Source organism: Pseudorasbora parva, chromosome 18 (genome assembly GCF_024679245.1).
Source record: "Pseudorasbora parva isolate DD20220531a chromosome 18, ASM2467924v1, whole genome shotgun sequence".
Classification (NCBI taxonomy): domain Eukaryota; kingdom Metazoa; phylum Chordata; class Actinopteri; order Cypriniformes; family Gobionidae; genus Pseudorasbora; species Pseudorasbora parva.
Window position 1 is genome coordinate 32,615,588 of NC_090189.1, and position 16,856 is coordinate 32,632,443.

At 38.4% G+C, this 16,856-nt stretch overlaps 2 protein-coding genes across 2 annotated transcripts in view; one reads left to right on the forward strand and one right to left on the reverse strand.

The window, feature by feature from the left end:
• Nucleotides 1-4,026: 4,026 nt before the first annotated feature.
• Nucleotides 4,027-12,681, reverse strand: nop16 (NOP16 nucleolar protein homolog (yeast)). The gene is made up of 5 exons (XM_067424246.1): nt 12,448-12,681; nt 5,046-5,154; nt 4,902-4,956; nt 4,701-4,807; nt 4,027-4,601 (listed from the first exon to the last, which is right to left on the reverse strand). The coding sequence occupies exons 1-5, from the start codon at nt 12,549-12,551 to the stop codon at nt 4,464-4,466; spliced, it is 513 nt and encodes a 170-aa protein (XP_067280347.1). The 5' UTR covers nt 12,552-12,681; the 3' UTR covers nt 4,027-4,463.
• Nucleotides 12,682-13,971: 1,290 nt separating this feature from the next.
• Nucleotides 13,972-16,856, forward strand: part of grk6 (G protein-coupled receptor kinase 6) — a 65,349-nt gene continuing 62,464 nt past the window's right edge. The window contains exon 1 of the mRNA XM_067422844.1: nt 13,972-14,205. Within this exon, the coding sequence (XP_067278945.1) occupies nt 14,154-14,205 (52 nt within the window). The 5' untranslated portion in view covers nt 13,972-14,153. The remainder of the gene's footprint in view (nt 14,206-16,856) is intronic.

Here is a 16,856-nt window from a genome sequence, read left to right on the forward strand (position 1 = left end):
TGTTGGCATTATTCTTTTATTAAATTTCCGCTGCTGTTGCCCATCGTGTTGAGGGTCTTTTTTTTTTTTTTACAGGGTTTCGACATGCTCTCTACAATAAACCAGCTGCCTGTGATTAATTGATATCACAACAATGTCCAGAGTGCCTCTTTGTCCACTTGAAAAGTGATTGAAAAGTGTCACAAGCTGATTAAATGTACTACAAATGGATAATTGTCATTTTGAAAATTGCTGGTTATCCTTTTTTGAATCTTGGTTGCGTGTCGTTCATGAATGATTTGTTCATTTTGAACGAATCTTTAATATGACTCGGGACTACCGAGTTGTCTCAGAGAGTGATTCGTTCATTTTGTGTTGACCACACATGCATTACGCAACATATGGCTTCTGATCGTTCTGATTCTGAATCGACAGGTGAGATCCGAGTCTTTTGTTCTTCCTGTCAGTCCCATAGAGACGGAAAGAGAAAAGATTGGCTCATTTTTCTGAACAAGACTCAAAGATCCGAGTCAGTAAAATGATCCGAACTTCCCACTACTCTCACTGACAGTTGCAGCGCAATATGAAAGACTTCGTCTAACTGTACAACAAACAACCAATGAAAATGAACAATATGAAACTAAAACGACATTAGCTTAATTTAAAATGGCTTAGGAACTGTAGGCTATTTAGATAAACTCAATTTAGAGGTGGATAAACGCACTTTGGAGGTGGATAAACGCTATTTCTATTTTGGGAGGTGCATAAACGCCGTTTAGCCTCCACTACATCCCTGGACGTGGTGATAAACAATGCTCAGGTAAGCCATGGCATTTAAACAATGCCCAATTGGCACTAAGGGGCCTAAAGTGTGTCCTAAGAAAACATCCCCCACACCATTACACCTCCACCACCAGCCTGTACAGTGGTAGCAAGACATGATGGATCTATGTTCTCATTCTGTTTACACCAAATTCTGACTCTTACTATCTGAATGTCTCAACAGAAATCGAGACTCATCAGACCAGGAAACTTTTTCCAGTCTTCAACTGATGAATTTTGGTGAGCTTGTGCAAATTGTAGCCTCTTTTTCCTTTTTGTAGAGCAGATGAGTGGTACCCGGTGGGGTCTTCTGCTGTTGTAGCCCATCCTCCTCAAGGTTGTGCGTGTTGTGGCTTATGAGCAGATTGTGAAATACTCAGACTGGCCCGTCTTGCAACAACAACCATGCCATGCTCAACAGTACTTAAATCACCTTTCTTTCCCATTCTGACATTCCGTTTGGAGTTCAGGGGGCGTATTACAGAAATGTTCTATCTTAGGTCTTATCTTAAGATATGAGAAGTAAATTTAGGATTTTTCACAATTTCGTATTACAGAAGCAAATCCTAACCTGCTTTAGGATTCTTATCCTATCTTACAAAATCTAATCTTATCTGTTGTTATGAAATCTTAAACAGCTCAATCGAGTTTGTTAATTAACTCTCAGGTCTGTTAGCAACCAACAACTCGCAAGTCGCAAACTGCTTCTGAGATAAACCTAAAATCAACAAAAGAAAAACGCTGTGCTTTTAATTCCAGTGCGGAAGAAATTTATATTTTGATAAGCTCCGTTGAAAAGTTGAAGCCTGTTTTATAAATTGCCTTTTAAAAAAAGAGAAAAAAAAGACAAGAAAACGTTCTACATTTGCAAATGTAGGGACTGTCTCTAAAGTTGCATATGATATTGGTAAATTATACACATTTCTTACTTGAATAACATTTAAACGGAATGACGGTATCAAAACCAACTGTAAAGTGTTCATCTGTGTGTGAGCTATGATGCACACTTTTTACATAGTCCATTCAAACGCTATTAAAGTAAGACGTGTAGTATACCAATGTCGTATGTACTAACTTTAGAGACGGTCCTTAAATTTGTGAATACCAACGTCCAGCGACTTTATGCCACAGTGGATTGGTAGGCTAATGCTCCGTGACGGCTCGGTAATGTTGGCCGCAATTTGTCAACAAACTGCAAAATCATGTGTCGTGGGAGTCTGTATAATATTTAACATTACACGCATTTTATCATCAAAGCACAGCGCTAGCTGAGTCTTCCAAAAGTATCTCCACCATCAAAACGTTGCTGCTCTTCATATTGTATAATTAATAAATGTAACGCTCTCTCAAAAAAGGATTTGTGTACTGTGATTTTTACCGCTGGATTTCTAAAAGGTTTGAAGTTAGGACACCAGTGGGGTTGTCCTAAAGTTAAGACAGCTTTTAGGATTTTTTGTCAAGTTAGGATGCTTCTGTAATACTCGTTTCCTATCCATAGTTAAGATTGGATTATGCATTTAAGAAATGTCATTCTGTAATAGCCTTTGTCCTAAATTCGGTCCTAACTTAAAGTACCAAGGTTACCAAACAGATAAAATAGGATTCTAATCAGATTAGGAATAGGATCAGATTTTTCTGTAATACGCCCCCAGGAGATTGTCTTGACCAGGACCACACCCCTAAATGCATTGAAGTAACTGGTATGTGTTTGGTTGATTAGATAAATGCATTAATGAGAAATTGAACAGGTGTTCCTTATAATCCTTAAGGTGAGTGTAATGTTCATATTATATGATAGAGCTGCTCATTCTGAGAGGCCAATAATTATCCCAAAAATGTTTTACTTTTGCCTTTGGATGGCTATAATGGTGTCATTTCAATATGTGGCCTTGACCAAGTGTCCCCAAAAGCTGTTTAACTCCTCAACAAATGCTCAGATCTTCATTTTATCTATGCTCTGTTGAAATTATATATATAAACTCAGCAAAAAGAGAAACGTCCCTTTTTCAGGACTGTGTATTTCAAAAATAATGTTGTAAAAATCCAAATAATTTTACAGATCTTCATTGTAAAGGGTTTAAACAATGTTTTCCATGCATGTTCAATTAACCATAGTTAATGAATTAACATGCACCTGTGGAATGGTTGTTAAGACCTTAACAGCTTACAGACATTAGGCATTTAAGGTCACAGTTCTAAAAACGCAGGACACTAAAGAGACTTGTCTACTGACTGTGAAAAACACCCAAAGAAAGATGCCCAGGGTCCCTGCTCATCTGCATGAACGTGCATTAGGCATGCTGCAGGGAGGCATGAGGACTGTTGATGTGGCTAGGATAGATAAATAAATTGCCATGCCGCACTGTGAGACGCCTAAGACAGCCCTACAGGGAGACAAGAAGGACAGCTGATCATCAAAGTTTATCGTTGAAGGAATGAGCGTTATACCAAGGCCTGTACCCTGTAGTGGGATCGATTCGGAGGTGGGGGGGTCCGTCATGGTCTGGGGCGGTATATCACATCACCATCGGTCTGAGCTTGATGTCATTGCAGGCAATCTCAATGCCTTGCGGTACAGGGAAGACATCCAGACATGATCCTCCAGCAGGACAATGCCACCAGCCATACTGCTCGTTCTCTGCGTGAGTTTCTGCATGACAGAAATGTCAGTGTTCTGCCATGGCCAGCGATGAGCCCGAATCTCAATCCCATTGAGCACGTCTGGGACTTGTTGGATCGCAGGGTGAGGGCTAGGGCCATTCCCCCCAGAAATGTCCAGGAACTTGCAAGTGCCTTGGTGGAAGAGTGGGGTAACATCTCACAGCAAGAAATGACAAATCTGGTCCAGTCCATGAGGAGGAGATGCACTGCAGTACTTCAAGCAGCTGATGGCCACGCCAGATACTGGTACTTTTGATTTTGAGCCTCCCTTCATTCAGGGACACATTATTCTATTTCTGCTAGCCACATGTCTGTGAAACATTTTTAGTTTGTCTTATGGTGTTGACTCTTTTAGTCTTCATACAAATATTTACACACACACATTAAGTTTACTGAAAGTAAAAACAGTTGAAAGTCAGAGGAAGTTTCTTTTTTTTTGCTGAGTTTACATATATATATATTTTTTTGTCGAAAATATACTGAACCTACATTTTTCTATGTCAGACTGTTATTTTCATGTCCTATGTATTTATTTTATTTGCCAAAATACACCAAACAAAAGAATAAATGGTAATTTTCTATTATTTTTTTTATGTCTGCATTTCACTTCACAACATACAATGACAAATGCAAAGCTTATATACATCTGCAAATACTCAAGTTGATTTCTAGATTTACAAAACGCTTAAAAGTTAACATGTTCTCGAAGATACCATAGAAGAAAGGAACGGTTGAAAATCCTCTCATCCCCAATACTCCCTAGGTCAGAGATCTTTAACCCTGCTCTAGGAGACCCGCCATCCTGCAAAGTTTAGTTCCAGCTTTAAACAAGCACACTTGAACCAGCGACTCGAGCTCTTCAGGATCCCTTGAAAATCACATGCAGGTTGGCTATATACTTTGCAGGACAGTGTGGGTGTGTGTGTCTCCAGGAGCAGGGTAAAGACCTCAGCTCAAAAGTGATATTCTGCCAAGCAGTTCAAGAGTTCTTCACCATGACATCATGTAGACTTCTGAGACTGCAGAGACGTAATGAATGCAGCATATTCTTCAGGATGACACCGTTTGTATAATTCCACTTTCCGTTTGATCTGCTTCGGCGTGTCCTGGTAGTAATTCTTTTCGTCTCTTGCCATTGCCTAAAATATCAATAAAGCTTAATCAGTTATGTGAACTCAATCTCAAGAGTCTTATTTGTGTACATGCAGAAGGCTTGTGGATAAACGGCTCTCTTTGACCTTGTAATCTTCACTGTGTTCCTTCACCATGTGTTGAACATATTCAATCATGTCAGTGGAGCACGTGGTTTTGTCTTTCCCACGGAGACTGGCCTCTGCCTCCATTTCTGCAATGAGACACCAAATCGTATTGGCAGGGCTTGAAAATATTATCACATTTCAACCATAACAGATTTCATAACCACTGGTTTCAAAAGATACCTTCAATGACATAGGGTTTCAACACACTTGTCTCCATCGCTTGAGTTTTTGTGTCCTGAAACATCAGTGAAAAGTATTCGGTTGTCACAATCAGGCAGTATTTGTATAAATACACTGTAACTGTGATTAAAGCTTGATACTTGCCTTTTTAGCTTTAATAGGAAGCATACCCTTGGTTCCAGGAGAGAGCCCCATGTCTCGTAGATTTTGCTTCACTGTTTTGTGGTCATCCCAAGCTTTACGTATCTGCGGACTTAATAGATGACCCGGTTTGTGACAAACTTCATAACGCATAACAGGCCAACAGATGTTTCAAACAAAAGCAATCTTGGAGAAAATACACTTGACTATTCAAACCTTGTGCATCCTTAAGGACATGTTTGTCTTTTTCAGTTTAGTTTTTATTTATTTATCATTTTGCCTGTTATTGCCAACTGCATTTTTTTAAAGGGTTACTTCAGCGATTAGCATATGGCTTTGCATCAGTAGAAACCCTGGAGTATCTTCAAATAAATGTGCTTTTCCCCTCATGTTCCCCTGAGACAAGAGATTTATGCATTTTATTTCTGGAAAAATTCCTCCTATGAAACAAATTGACGATATTTACATCATAGGAGGAATGTTTGGCCAAAGGCTAAAGACTACAGCCAGCAAAGGGAGCTATATCCGCATGTTTTGAGCCCGTGCATAGGGGATGGGAGATTACACTGAGAGCTCAGTTCGAGGCTGCAGGCACGCATTTAAACGGAGCTAGGGTGAGCAATGTAAGTCTTTTAACTTCTCAAATTAATTTCTATTTAAGTTAAGCTTGCAAACGCATGAACTGAAATGCGTCAGACTGAACTCGCGTTGTGAATGTATGCCGCGAGTGTAGTCGCGATTACCTCAGCTCTCATCACGAGAGCTCATTTATCTCACTCTTGCAGTCAGTGCTAGGGATGGGCATTTTCCCAAAATATTGTATTCGAATATTTGGGCTCATAAAAATCGAATATTCGAATATTTAAATTAGGTATTTTGAGAAAATGAGAGATGTTTTTCTTTTTTTCTCTAAACATGTCTTCACCATTTCTGAACAAGCTTATGATTAGGCAATGTACACAACACGCTTACGTTATACACAAATCCGGCGAAACACGGAAGTAAAGCATCGCCGCCATTACTGCGTGCCTCGCTGCTAAGGACTTAGAGCAGTGCGTACACGAAAACACTTCTCAAATGAGGTTAATAGCTTAACAATGACTGATTCTCCCCTCATGTCATGTTATAATAGCCTACCTTTTTTTCCCTTATAAATTATTTTTATTTTTGTTACGAATGCATACTATTATTATTTTCCCCCCTGTTTGTATTCAGGATATTAAGAGCTGCTCCCTCAGGCTATATCTTTTCTGTATCCTATTTCGAATTCGAAGAAGTTGATTTTATGCAGCGATATTTGTTTGTAAATCTTGATACTTTCAATAATAATACAATTAATTGATTAATATATAAATAAATAGCAGCGCGCGGCAGTAACGTTAATGCACGGCGCGCTGTGATGAACGTAAAGAAAACCACTTAAAGACAGAGAATAATTAAAGCATACGTGTCCATTACAAACGGACCTAGTCACAATTAACGTTAGACATATATGAAATGATCAGTTACAAAAAATATGGCCTTATTAAATCAGCACGTAAACTTGCGTGACCTACCGATGTGCTCATGCATATGTTCACAAGCTGCAATAAATAGCCACGACCAGTTGTAGCAATAGAATACATCTTCCTACAGGTATAAGATTATTTTATTAATCATCTGGCATGCGATGAGCGTCAGAACCTAAACTACAGGGCATGAGTTCGGGATGGATTGGCCAGATACTGCATCCTACATCACAGATCAGCCGCTGCGTATGAATCACAGTGTCGTGAGGTTTTCAGGCAGTGGACTCGTACCATAATATGTCAGTAACAATAGAGAAAACTACGAAGTTACATTTGTGTAATTGTGACTTAAAGTCCCTTTGTAACAGGCACGTATGTTTTATTTATTTTCTGTTATCATTTACAGCGCGTCGTGCATTACTGCCGCGCGCTGCTCTAAGTGCAGCATAAGTCCTCATAACTGTTCGTTATTTCATGTTCTCAAAACGTGTTTGTGTAAAACAATTCCATGATCACGGAAAGCAGGGCCCTAATATTAGCAACACAGCTCACAATGACATTGTTCAGTTTTATTGCTGTCTTATACATTACATTTGGCAGACGCATTTATACATTAATACATCCTGTTGTCAATAAATTACCTTTCTGTAAGTTTTGGCCAATGCCTGACATCATCTACCCAATGTTCCCTTTCACCAGACATTTTATTTAATGTGCAGGATCCGCTTTCATTGAAATGTCATTAGAGGACACCGGCAAGTGTCACACCGTCACGCACTTCGCAGGCACGCAGTAATGGCGGCAGGCAAGATGGCGGCGCCCATAAAGTTCGCGGCGGATTTGTGTATATCTTAAGGTTTTTAAAACATTAAACAGTGTGTAAAAAAATGCCTAAAGAACAAAAGCATTATAAGCTCAAGGAGCACGAGCGCAGAGCGCGTCAGTTAGCGTGACGTACACACACACACACGTCAATAGGCTATAGCCTACCGACCTGTGTGTGTGTGTGTTTGATATGGCTGATGTGTTTACTTTGTATTGTTTCACATTTTCATGTAGGGATAAACTATAATATTATTGGATTATGATATTATTCTCGGGTGAGAATGCGCCACTGACAGGCGTTGCGGAGACAAAGATAACGGTTAAGTGAAGTTTGAGTGAAGAACTTTGTGTTTTCTGTTCATAAACCCTCAAAGAACTTTAAAGGAAGCATTTGTCTCGAGATCATTTTGCTATCATAAGTTATCTCACTCGCACTCGGGGTAACTTAGCTACAGATGAGCTTACCTGCACTCCTGAGCAGTGATCGCTCATTCCACTGGTGTTTGGATTTCATGTGATTCTCGTTTGTGGTGGTGATATCATTATAACTCAGTTTCAGTAATTGATTTCATCAAAAGTAACTCCATTTTGTGCATTTTCATCATAGTGCAAACAGCATTTTCAATTTTCATCGAAGTAACGTTAATTCCAAACATTGCGAGACAGACGACGACATTGTGATCAAATGCACTTAACTTATTAACCTGCTCCACAACACCACCCAGTGGATTGAGTTATAACTGCGAGATTTAGAGGTATTTCTCATGGATTCACTGTGTAGCCAGTTGCTTGTGACTTTTTATTTTATGTCATCCTACTTTTATTATTTTATTTTACCTTACGTTATTTGTGTTGAAATAAATATTTTTGTAAATGTTTTAACTTCATCACAACTTAATGTTACCCTTTCATTGTTATTTATATTTAATTTTCAATGGTTCCAGTCGGGAGTTCCTACCAATTGTTGTAGGTGGGGCCTTAATTAGTGGCGCACCTTATGATGCGTTATCGCTTCCCCTTTAAGCGTTCGCGCTCAGTCTGACTGTGAATGCAGACGGGGAAGTGCGGAGTGAGACAGTAGGCCTTCCAGTGTGTGTGTTTTCTAATTTTGCTCCAACCTAGTTTTTCTTTAAAGTAAATAAATGTACATCCTTCATCTCATCCATGTTTGGCTGTCCTTCTGTCCTGAGGGTACCACTTGATATCTGCTACAACTGCATAGTATGTTCGAATAGTATTTTTAGTTTTCGAATGTTAATTACAGATCGAACATTCGACTATTCGAATATTCGTGCACACCCCTAGTCAGTGCTCAGTGCTGTGAGACTCGCGCGGTGACTCACTCATTATATTGAACAGACACATTCAGTTTTTAATTGTAGTGTCTTCTCCAACTCAGTCACAGTAATCAAGTTGGTGGCTTTGGGAGTAGCCTCACAGGGCAGCGAAGCATTCTGGGAATTGTAGTCTTTCATCCCCATGAGACTTTTCTCAGTCTAGAAGGCACCAAATTCAAAAATAATTTCACATTTCTACTACATTGATGACCCAGTTTAAATACAGAAATTTAAATACAGGGCGCCTCTGGGCATTAACTGTAATAACTCCGTGTTGCAAGCACCAATCCAGTTCGTTTTTTTTCTTCTATAGACTGTACTCACAAAGATATAACGATCAAGATAAACTTAAAAATTCGCCGGAGTTGTCCTTTAACAGGCTTTCATTCTGTTGGCAAGGCTTTTAAGATCCTGTAAAGTCAAAATTAAGTATGTGATCTGAGTTTGTCACACCACAGAAAATATGCTATTAACCACGCAGCCAAATTTAAATGATAATATAAGTCGCCAAGTAAATAAAATAAGAGATCAAAATCTTGAAAAAATGAGCAGTATTCTCTGCTCTGCAAAGCATAGTGCTTTGGCTCACTATGGGCTTCTCCCCATTCTTCTCCCTTGACTTTAGGTCTCCATGTCCCCCCGACTGTCTGATAGACAGTAAAAGATTGCTTCCGAGTATCTCCTCCTGTCTAGACGGTAATTTCTCTACTGTGCGACAGAGTCGTAGGCCTCTAAATCAGTGAATCGCACGGGGAAAAAAAAGAGCTCGATAATTTTTCCGGCCGTGATAATTGCCATTTGCATGCTTTTTTTGTTTTCCTCGTCTCTCTCGTTGACTGCGCCCGCCTCATCTGTTTGGGGAGGTGTTTATACTCGACGCGCAGACCGGGTGCGGCGTGAGATGTCATTCTCGGCCAGAAGATTCGTCTGGAACTCATGGCTCTTCGGTTGCGGAGGCACACGCAAAGTTACGAAATTTGACGTGCACACCGCCAACCGAAATGGGGTCTTGCGCACTCCGCATTGGCGTCATTTTTGGAGCTCGCACCCTTGTGCGATAAACGTAAGGTAATTATTCAGTTCAATCTTTGTGTGCTAAAAAGGCACATAAGTTCCTGTAGAGATAGCAATACACATTCTCCTTTTTTGCCAAATAAATGAAAAGCATGTCATCAATGTGTTCTCTCTTGCTGTATCAAAATATCACTTTCCTCAGAGATGGTCAAGTTCAGTTTGTGCATGATTAGGCTATGATATAATTTTTTTTTAATACTGTATCCTAAATTGTGGATAATTAATATATCATATGCTGAAGTACATTTCCGTACAACAAGAACCGTACAGAACGGAAAACCGTGCCCCTAAAACCGTGATACGAACCGAACAGTAGGTTTTGTGAACTGTGAACCTCATATGCTCCTAAAACACAATCATCCGTTGCAGTTTTCATCCATTTTATTTCTTGTTTTTGGTACTTATTTAAATGCATTTTTTAAACAGACTGAGTCCAATGCTTTATTGTTATTGGTTGTTTTGTTCATTTATTGTAGTTATTTAAAATGTTTTCCATTTTTGTGGTGTACCTGCATTTTTATGTCATTATCATTATTGAAATGATGAAAATGGTCTCAGAACGACAATATTATCGTTTACTGCAATAATTTCTTGGGCAATTTATCGTCCAGCAATTTTTTTTATTGTGACGGGCCTACAGAGTCGAGTTGGTTATGACGCAATCGTTAGCCTATTTGTACAAACACAGCTTCTACGGGGCGATAGTGTAAGATACAAGGTAATGGAGCCTTTTATACATTGTCGTGTTTCTTTATAAATAAACAATGGACAAATGAAGTCTTTAAACGCCTCAGATGTAATTCAACAATGTAATTCTAAAAGTTATTTACTTTCAAAGTGAAAAAAATGAATGGGAGTCAATGGGATGCTAACAGCAGGTGATGCAATGAGGTGATTAGGTTAGCAATGGCCGCCCCTATGGGTGGAACGCTTTCCAAGTGCTAGATTACCCCCTTGATCCTATGTTGCCAGCTAGCATGTCCCGAATTAAAGTGATCCAAAAAAAAACCCCACCTAATTACTTCTTGTGGCCTGCGTATTCACAACGAGTACAAATAGCGATGCAGATCAAGACTAGGCAAATTCCTAGTCAGATATTGACATGGGACTATATTATGGGGAAGCACAGGCGAAGCACTGCTACTTCAACGATATCACGGCTCTCATCCTCACGTCCTCGGGCTTTTGAGCGATCGCAATGTGTTGCATGATATCTCTGCACCCAAGTAGCAGCGCTTTGTCTGTCCTTCCCCATAATATAATCCCATATCAATGCCTAGGAAATCACATAATCTTAATCTGCTCTCTTTTTACTCATTGTGAATGCGCTGGCCACAAGAAGTAATTAGGGTTTTTTGGATCCCATTTACTTACGACATTCTAGCTGGCAACATAGGATTCGATTCATTACGCTAAGCTAAGCTAGCGGTGACCCTGCCAAACTAAAACAATGTATGCACTGAGATAAAAATGCATTTGCCAACATATCTAAATGTAGGAAAGAAGTTGAATAAGCCCCATCTCTAAAAACGTCTTCCTTTAAATTTGTACTTTATTTTGTATTTGTATTTATTTTCAAGATGGCACTATTTTCTTAGGTTTGATAGCAAATACTCACACTTTATTCTTGTTTTCTGCTTCTGCATATTGCAGTCAATTTGAGAAATTATGCGGCTATAATTGTGAAGGGTTGTGTTGATGTCAGAGTGTGGTTTGTACAGTATGTCTAATTTTTGAGAGAGAGAAATTCTACTGTACTGCAATTTGCAAATCAAATCCCAGCTTTGCTAGCATCTAACAGGAAAATGTGGTAATGCACCAATAACAAAATGCTTACTAGCAGTTTTTGAGTGTAACATGTTTTATTAAATATATATTTTATATAAAACAACCCCCTTTATAACTTTTTACTACAACAATAATCTGTCACAGGTCATCTTTAAAATGTAACCAATATTAAATATGTGCTCCAAAGTTAAAACATTTTATGATGACCATTTTTTTGACACTGAGATTTGAGATTTTTTTTAAATAATTCACTAATGTGAATGCAATATTTTCAAGCACTTAATCCCATGTTTATTCCCACATGAAAAAATACTATAGTATATAGTAAACTACTGTAGTAAATACTATAGTGTTTTTGAACCATACTATATTTAGATACTATAGTAAATTGTAAGTAATTAACTGTAGTATTAACTGGTCAATTAATAAACTATAATAAATATTGTGGTATACTACAATGTACTGTACTACATTATTATTGTATGGTTCAAAAACACTTATTCATTTTACTATAATGTACTACAGTATTTTTTCATGTGGGTTCTAATTAAATTAATTTATTAATGAATCATGTATTGTAAATAACATTTATATTAAATGCAACCAAACTGCTTTTTTTAAGAACATAATTGTATTGAAACATGGCTAAATTTTACCCCCAAATGTACTGATAGGCATTAGCTAAACATATGCTTTAAAGTCATTTCTATTTAAAAATTATGTCATGCATTTAAATATTTGTAATTACACATTTGTAATGATTAATCTGAAATTTAGCACATTTAAAATATAACAAGATTGACTGTAGTATAGAACACACTACAGTTAACGTTAGCTGTAACGTTGGTGCATTTAGCGCGTACTTGAACTTACCATTCAATGTGCGGTTTATCCTTCCTTCTTAACTTCTTCTTCATTTTTTTCTTGTTAGTATTGTAATTAAACGTGCTACGATTACGTTTCGTGAGTTTGCCCATTTCTGTATAATATAAGAGTGATAATACGCCACTGTCTTTACTCTGTAACACGTGTGTTTGAGGAACGCGGAAGTAACGACTTCTTCTCCAAAGCCAAAACACATCGACGTTGTTCGATATCGCCTCCTGCAGTCAACGAAAGTTCCTAACAAAATATGGAGACGAGCCTATAATTATTGTGAAATAAACTCATTGCGAATAGAAGAGTGTGCATGCGTAGCACATTAAAAATAGGTTAGACTTTAGGTTACGTTAAATCTACTATTAAGGGAAGACACGAGGTGGACGCAGCAGCTCGTGACGTGGTATATCACGTTTTGTATTCAGAACGACATAATTTAAAAACGTGTAATGTTAGCTTACTTCACAGCGTTTTATTGTTTTATATATTTTATTATTATTATCATCATCATTATATTCGTATGGTTGGTTTTTATCAATTAGTAAGACCGTTCGAAAATTAACCATTATTTTATTATATTAAAATCAAATGTTTATTTTTTATTTTAACTGTGGTTAAACTAAAGAGCAGCAAAACCATGGTTAATTTTTGATTACCGTAGTTTATAATAATAACTAATGGTATATTTGTGGTTATATTTAGTATGGTTAATTTTTGCAAGGGCGTGTTTTACCTCTAGATGGAGATATAAACTAAGCTTCTGCAGTTGTAACCATGTCTAGAACTGCATAGTCTGATATGGCTGAAAGAATGTGCATCTGTTAATGTTTATCATCAAAGGAAAGACATGGCAGATATTACACAGCGACTAGCTTGCCTATATTCAGCATTGCTAGAATAATGCATCATAATAAGCAGTTATATATGGGGATAGGGAAACATAGTATATTACAAAAGACAAGTACAAACATGCATAAGTTTGACTGAGGAGAAAAAACGAAACCTACTATGGCGAAGATTTGTTCATGAATATTAAACAGATCACGTGATGTTTTCATAGACGTTTTAGTTTTACTACATTTAGAATGTACAAACATTTTCAGGACAAAGATAATTAGCATTAAAACAAATAATCCTATATACTCAAACAGAAAAAAACATGTGATTTATGTTTTGGATGTGATTTATATTAACATTCAAGAGTTAAGCTTTTATGTTGCTTAGTCCTTTAATCTAAAATCTGTGGAAAACAAGAATATTATTCTAATACATCTGATTAAAAATATTTATGTCAGCTCTTCATTTCATATGCTATATAATTTATATACAACAGGAAAGTGTTCTTTCAATAACGTTTCTTCTCTTCTGTTTTCCATGGGACCGTTCAAGCAGGACGCTCGAGGTTGGTTACCAAGCAACGTCAGCATGCCTTGTTCATATTCATGAGCTCGGGCTTTGCCATAGTAGGCTCTACGTTCGACGCAAGTCCGAAGAAGCTTCTGGGCGGAGAATCAGAGGAGCGAAACGGCAGAGCGGAGAGTCATTCAGGGTTAATAATATTCCGCCGTGGGGGGGAGCGGGGGAGGACACACACATACACACACACACACACACACATATACACACACAGACACACACACATACACTGCCAACCCGGCGACGAGGTTGGGCCTGCGGTGCCTGCCTGCAACCCAGGAAACATGGAGCTCGAGAATATCGTGGCCAACACTGTTCTGTTGAAGGCGAGAGAAGGTAAGACATGACAGCCCGTCTGATCATTGTCACTTTTGACAGCTGTGATCCTCAAACGGCGCGTTTCTGGCTCAAAACTATGGGGGATTCCCCCAAAGGAAGTTAGGCCAAAAAAGACAAGAGCAATGCAAAGAATGCATGCTTTATTATTTGCGAATCACCGGATCAAACCTGAGAATTGCACATTGATCATGCTGTGTTGCTTGCCGCTTGCTTTGTTGTGTTCCTAACCTTGAGCAAAAAGAAAAGAAAAAAGATGGACATGTCAATAAAAAATAAATAAATAAAAAACATCCACGTTTCTGTCAAAACCCTATTTGGTTGTACGACCTTTTTTGTGAACGGTCTGAGTTTTAGTATAAAGGAGAAGCGATGGACAATGTGTTGTCTGTAGTGTTATTGTCAGCAGTCATTGCTTGGTGTCTGTGTGCTCGAGATAAGCGCCTGCATTAACTCTGAACCAGTGAATTAACCGACCCTCTGATTTTTGAAAGTGTTTTTCAACATAGTGCTCTACCTACCTAACGTTAGATGGCTAAGCGCGTTACTTGATAGTCAAACACGTCTAGTGGGCACTTTCAGTTTTTTCTGCAGGTGTATTTCTTAAAAATGAGGGAATCCTGCTGTATTTTCTCGCATCCGTGTTCCAACGTTCTTGTGCTGCACACTTGGGCTGCTTCATTTCTTTGTTTTAGTGTTGAAGTATCCGTTTAAGTACGAAAATGAACAGTGTGGGACAAAAGTCTCTAAAAGATCCTAATGACTACAGTTAATTAAAGGTGCCTTAGAATGAGTTGAAACAATATGTTAAATTGTTCTCTGATATCTACATAGAGGGTATGTGGCTTATTTAAGGGCAAAAATGATCCAGATACAGTTTTACAGGTCCATTTACAACCCTATAAATTGTCCCTAGGATGTAATACTCTGTTTTTGCCTTATTTGGAAGAGTCATGAATATTAATGTTGAGCTCTGCTCTGATTGGCTTATTTCAGCTGCTCACAGCAGTTCAGTTGTTCAGCGAAGCAGCTCGTGAGTCCTGACCGTCCTGACAGAACACGGACCGACTGAATGACACTTTAAGCAGAACATCTTAAATGGAGATTGATAAAATGCAGCTTACTTGTTTATTGGTGTTTTCAGATCATCCGCGCGCGATAAAGAGCTCGCGTTTGTGCGGTTGCCAGATTTCAGTCATTCAAATCCCCCAAATATAGCTTTTCTGTGAAAAAAACACATCCCGTGTTTTACCTAAACATGTCCAATCTGGCAACCATATGCACACAAGCTCTCTCTCGCGCGCGGATGATCTGAAAACACCAATAAAAAAAGTAAGCTGCATTTCAGCAATCTCCATTTGAGATGTTCTGCTTAAAGTGTGTCATTCAGTCTACATTTTAGACTTGTTTTTTTTTCGTCAACGATATTGCATGTTTATATAACGTTAGTCACAATGTAGGCTACGCAGTGACTGTGATGTACTCTTAATACAAGCATGCAAAAACATCATAGGCCTACTTCAGTTCTCAAAAATATAAATATATAACTTGTATTTTTACAAAATGAATAGCCTTGTCAAATGACTACCGTTTTAACTTATATGGTGGAAAAGGTGACGCTTGCTAGAAGGATCGAGTGAGCGATCTGTAAGCAACGTATCTACAGTTGTATTTTGTAATACAAAATAATATTACCCTTTGTCATTAGACACACTATTTAGTTTTGTATGGTACTTGGTGTTTCCTATTGTTACTGTACTAGCATCTTGCGTTATCTTTCTTCAGTTTAAGACGGTGAGCGAAGCTTCTTCGAAATGGGCCGAACAAACAATTTGTTTTGGTATCCGGTTATCATAAACCTCAACCATGACTGTTGACATATGAAAAGTCCTCACATCTCCTGCACAGATCTGCCGTTTTTGCTATCTTCGAGTGTCTTGTTTACCATTAGTAGATTCGGGTTCGTCAGTTCCGCCTGACAATGAACATGTTTGGACAGATGCAAATGTTGGGGGCGTACATATAAATGATCCCCAACGCTTGCGTCACGGTTGGGTTTATGTTGAGAAGCACTTATTTTTCTGTGGTGTTTTTGATTCACGAGATTTACATAAGAAGTAGGAGGCAATGGTGTTTGAGACTCACAGTATGTGATGTCCATGTACTGAACTCTTATTATTTCACTGTGGCAGGGTTAATAACATTTTTCATTCTAGAGCACTTTTAAGTAAAATGGTAATAAAAAAAAACACATAGGCTACAATCAGCGTCAAAGAGTGTTACAAGCATATGTTAAAGGGATTTTTGCCCAGAAATTCTGTCATTAAAGCTACACTATGTTAGCCTAGAACTCTAGAAGCACCCTAGCGGCAGTAATCTAATCTGCCGCAAGTATCGTCTAGCAACTATCAATACACATCTAAGCTGTAAAAACTAAACTGGTTGGTCAGGCCAATCACATTGGCCATCATTTATCAATCTTGCGTAGAAACTGGTGTATATGTTGGCGTAAGATTATGCTTACACTCCTCTCACCGCCTGATTTATGAAGCTGTGCGCACCTCTGCAATCCAGGTGTACGCAATACCTGCCCTTGATAAATGCGGCGGCTGAAAACGATCGTCATTAGAATAACACGCCCCTATATATTC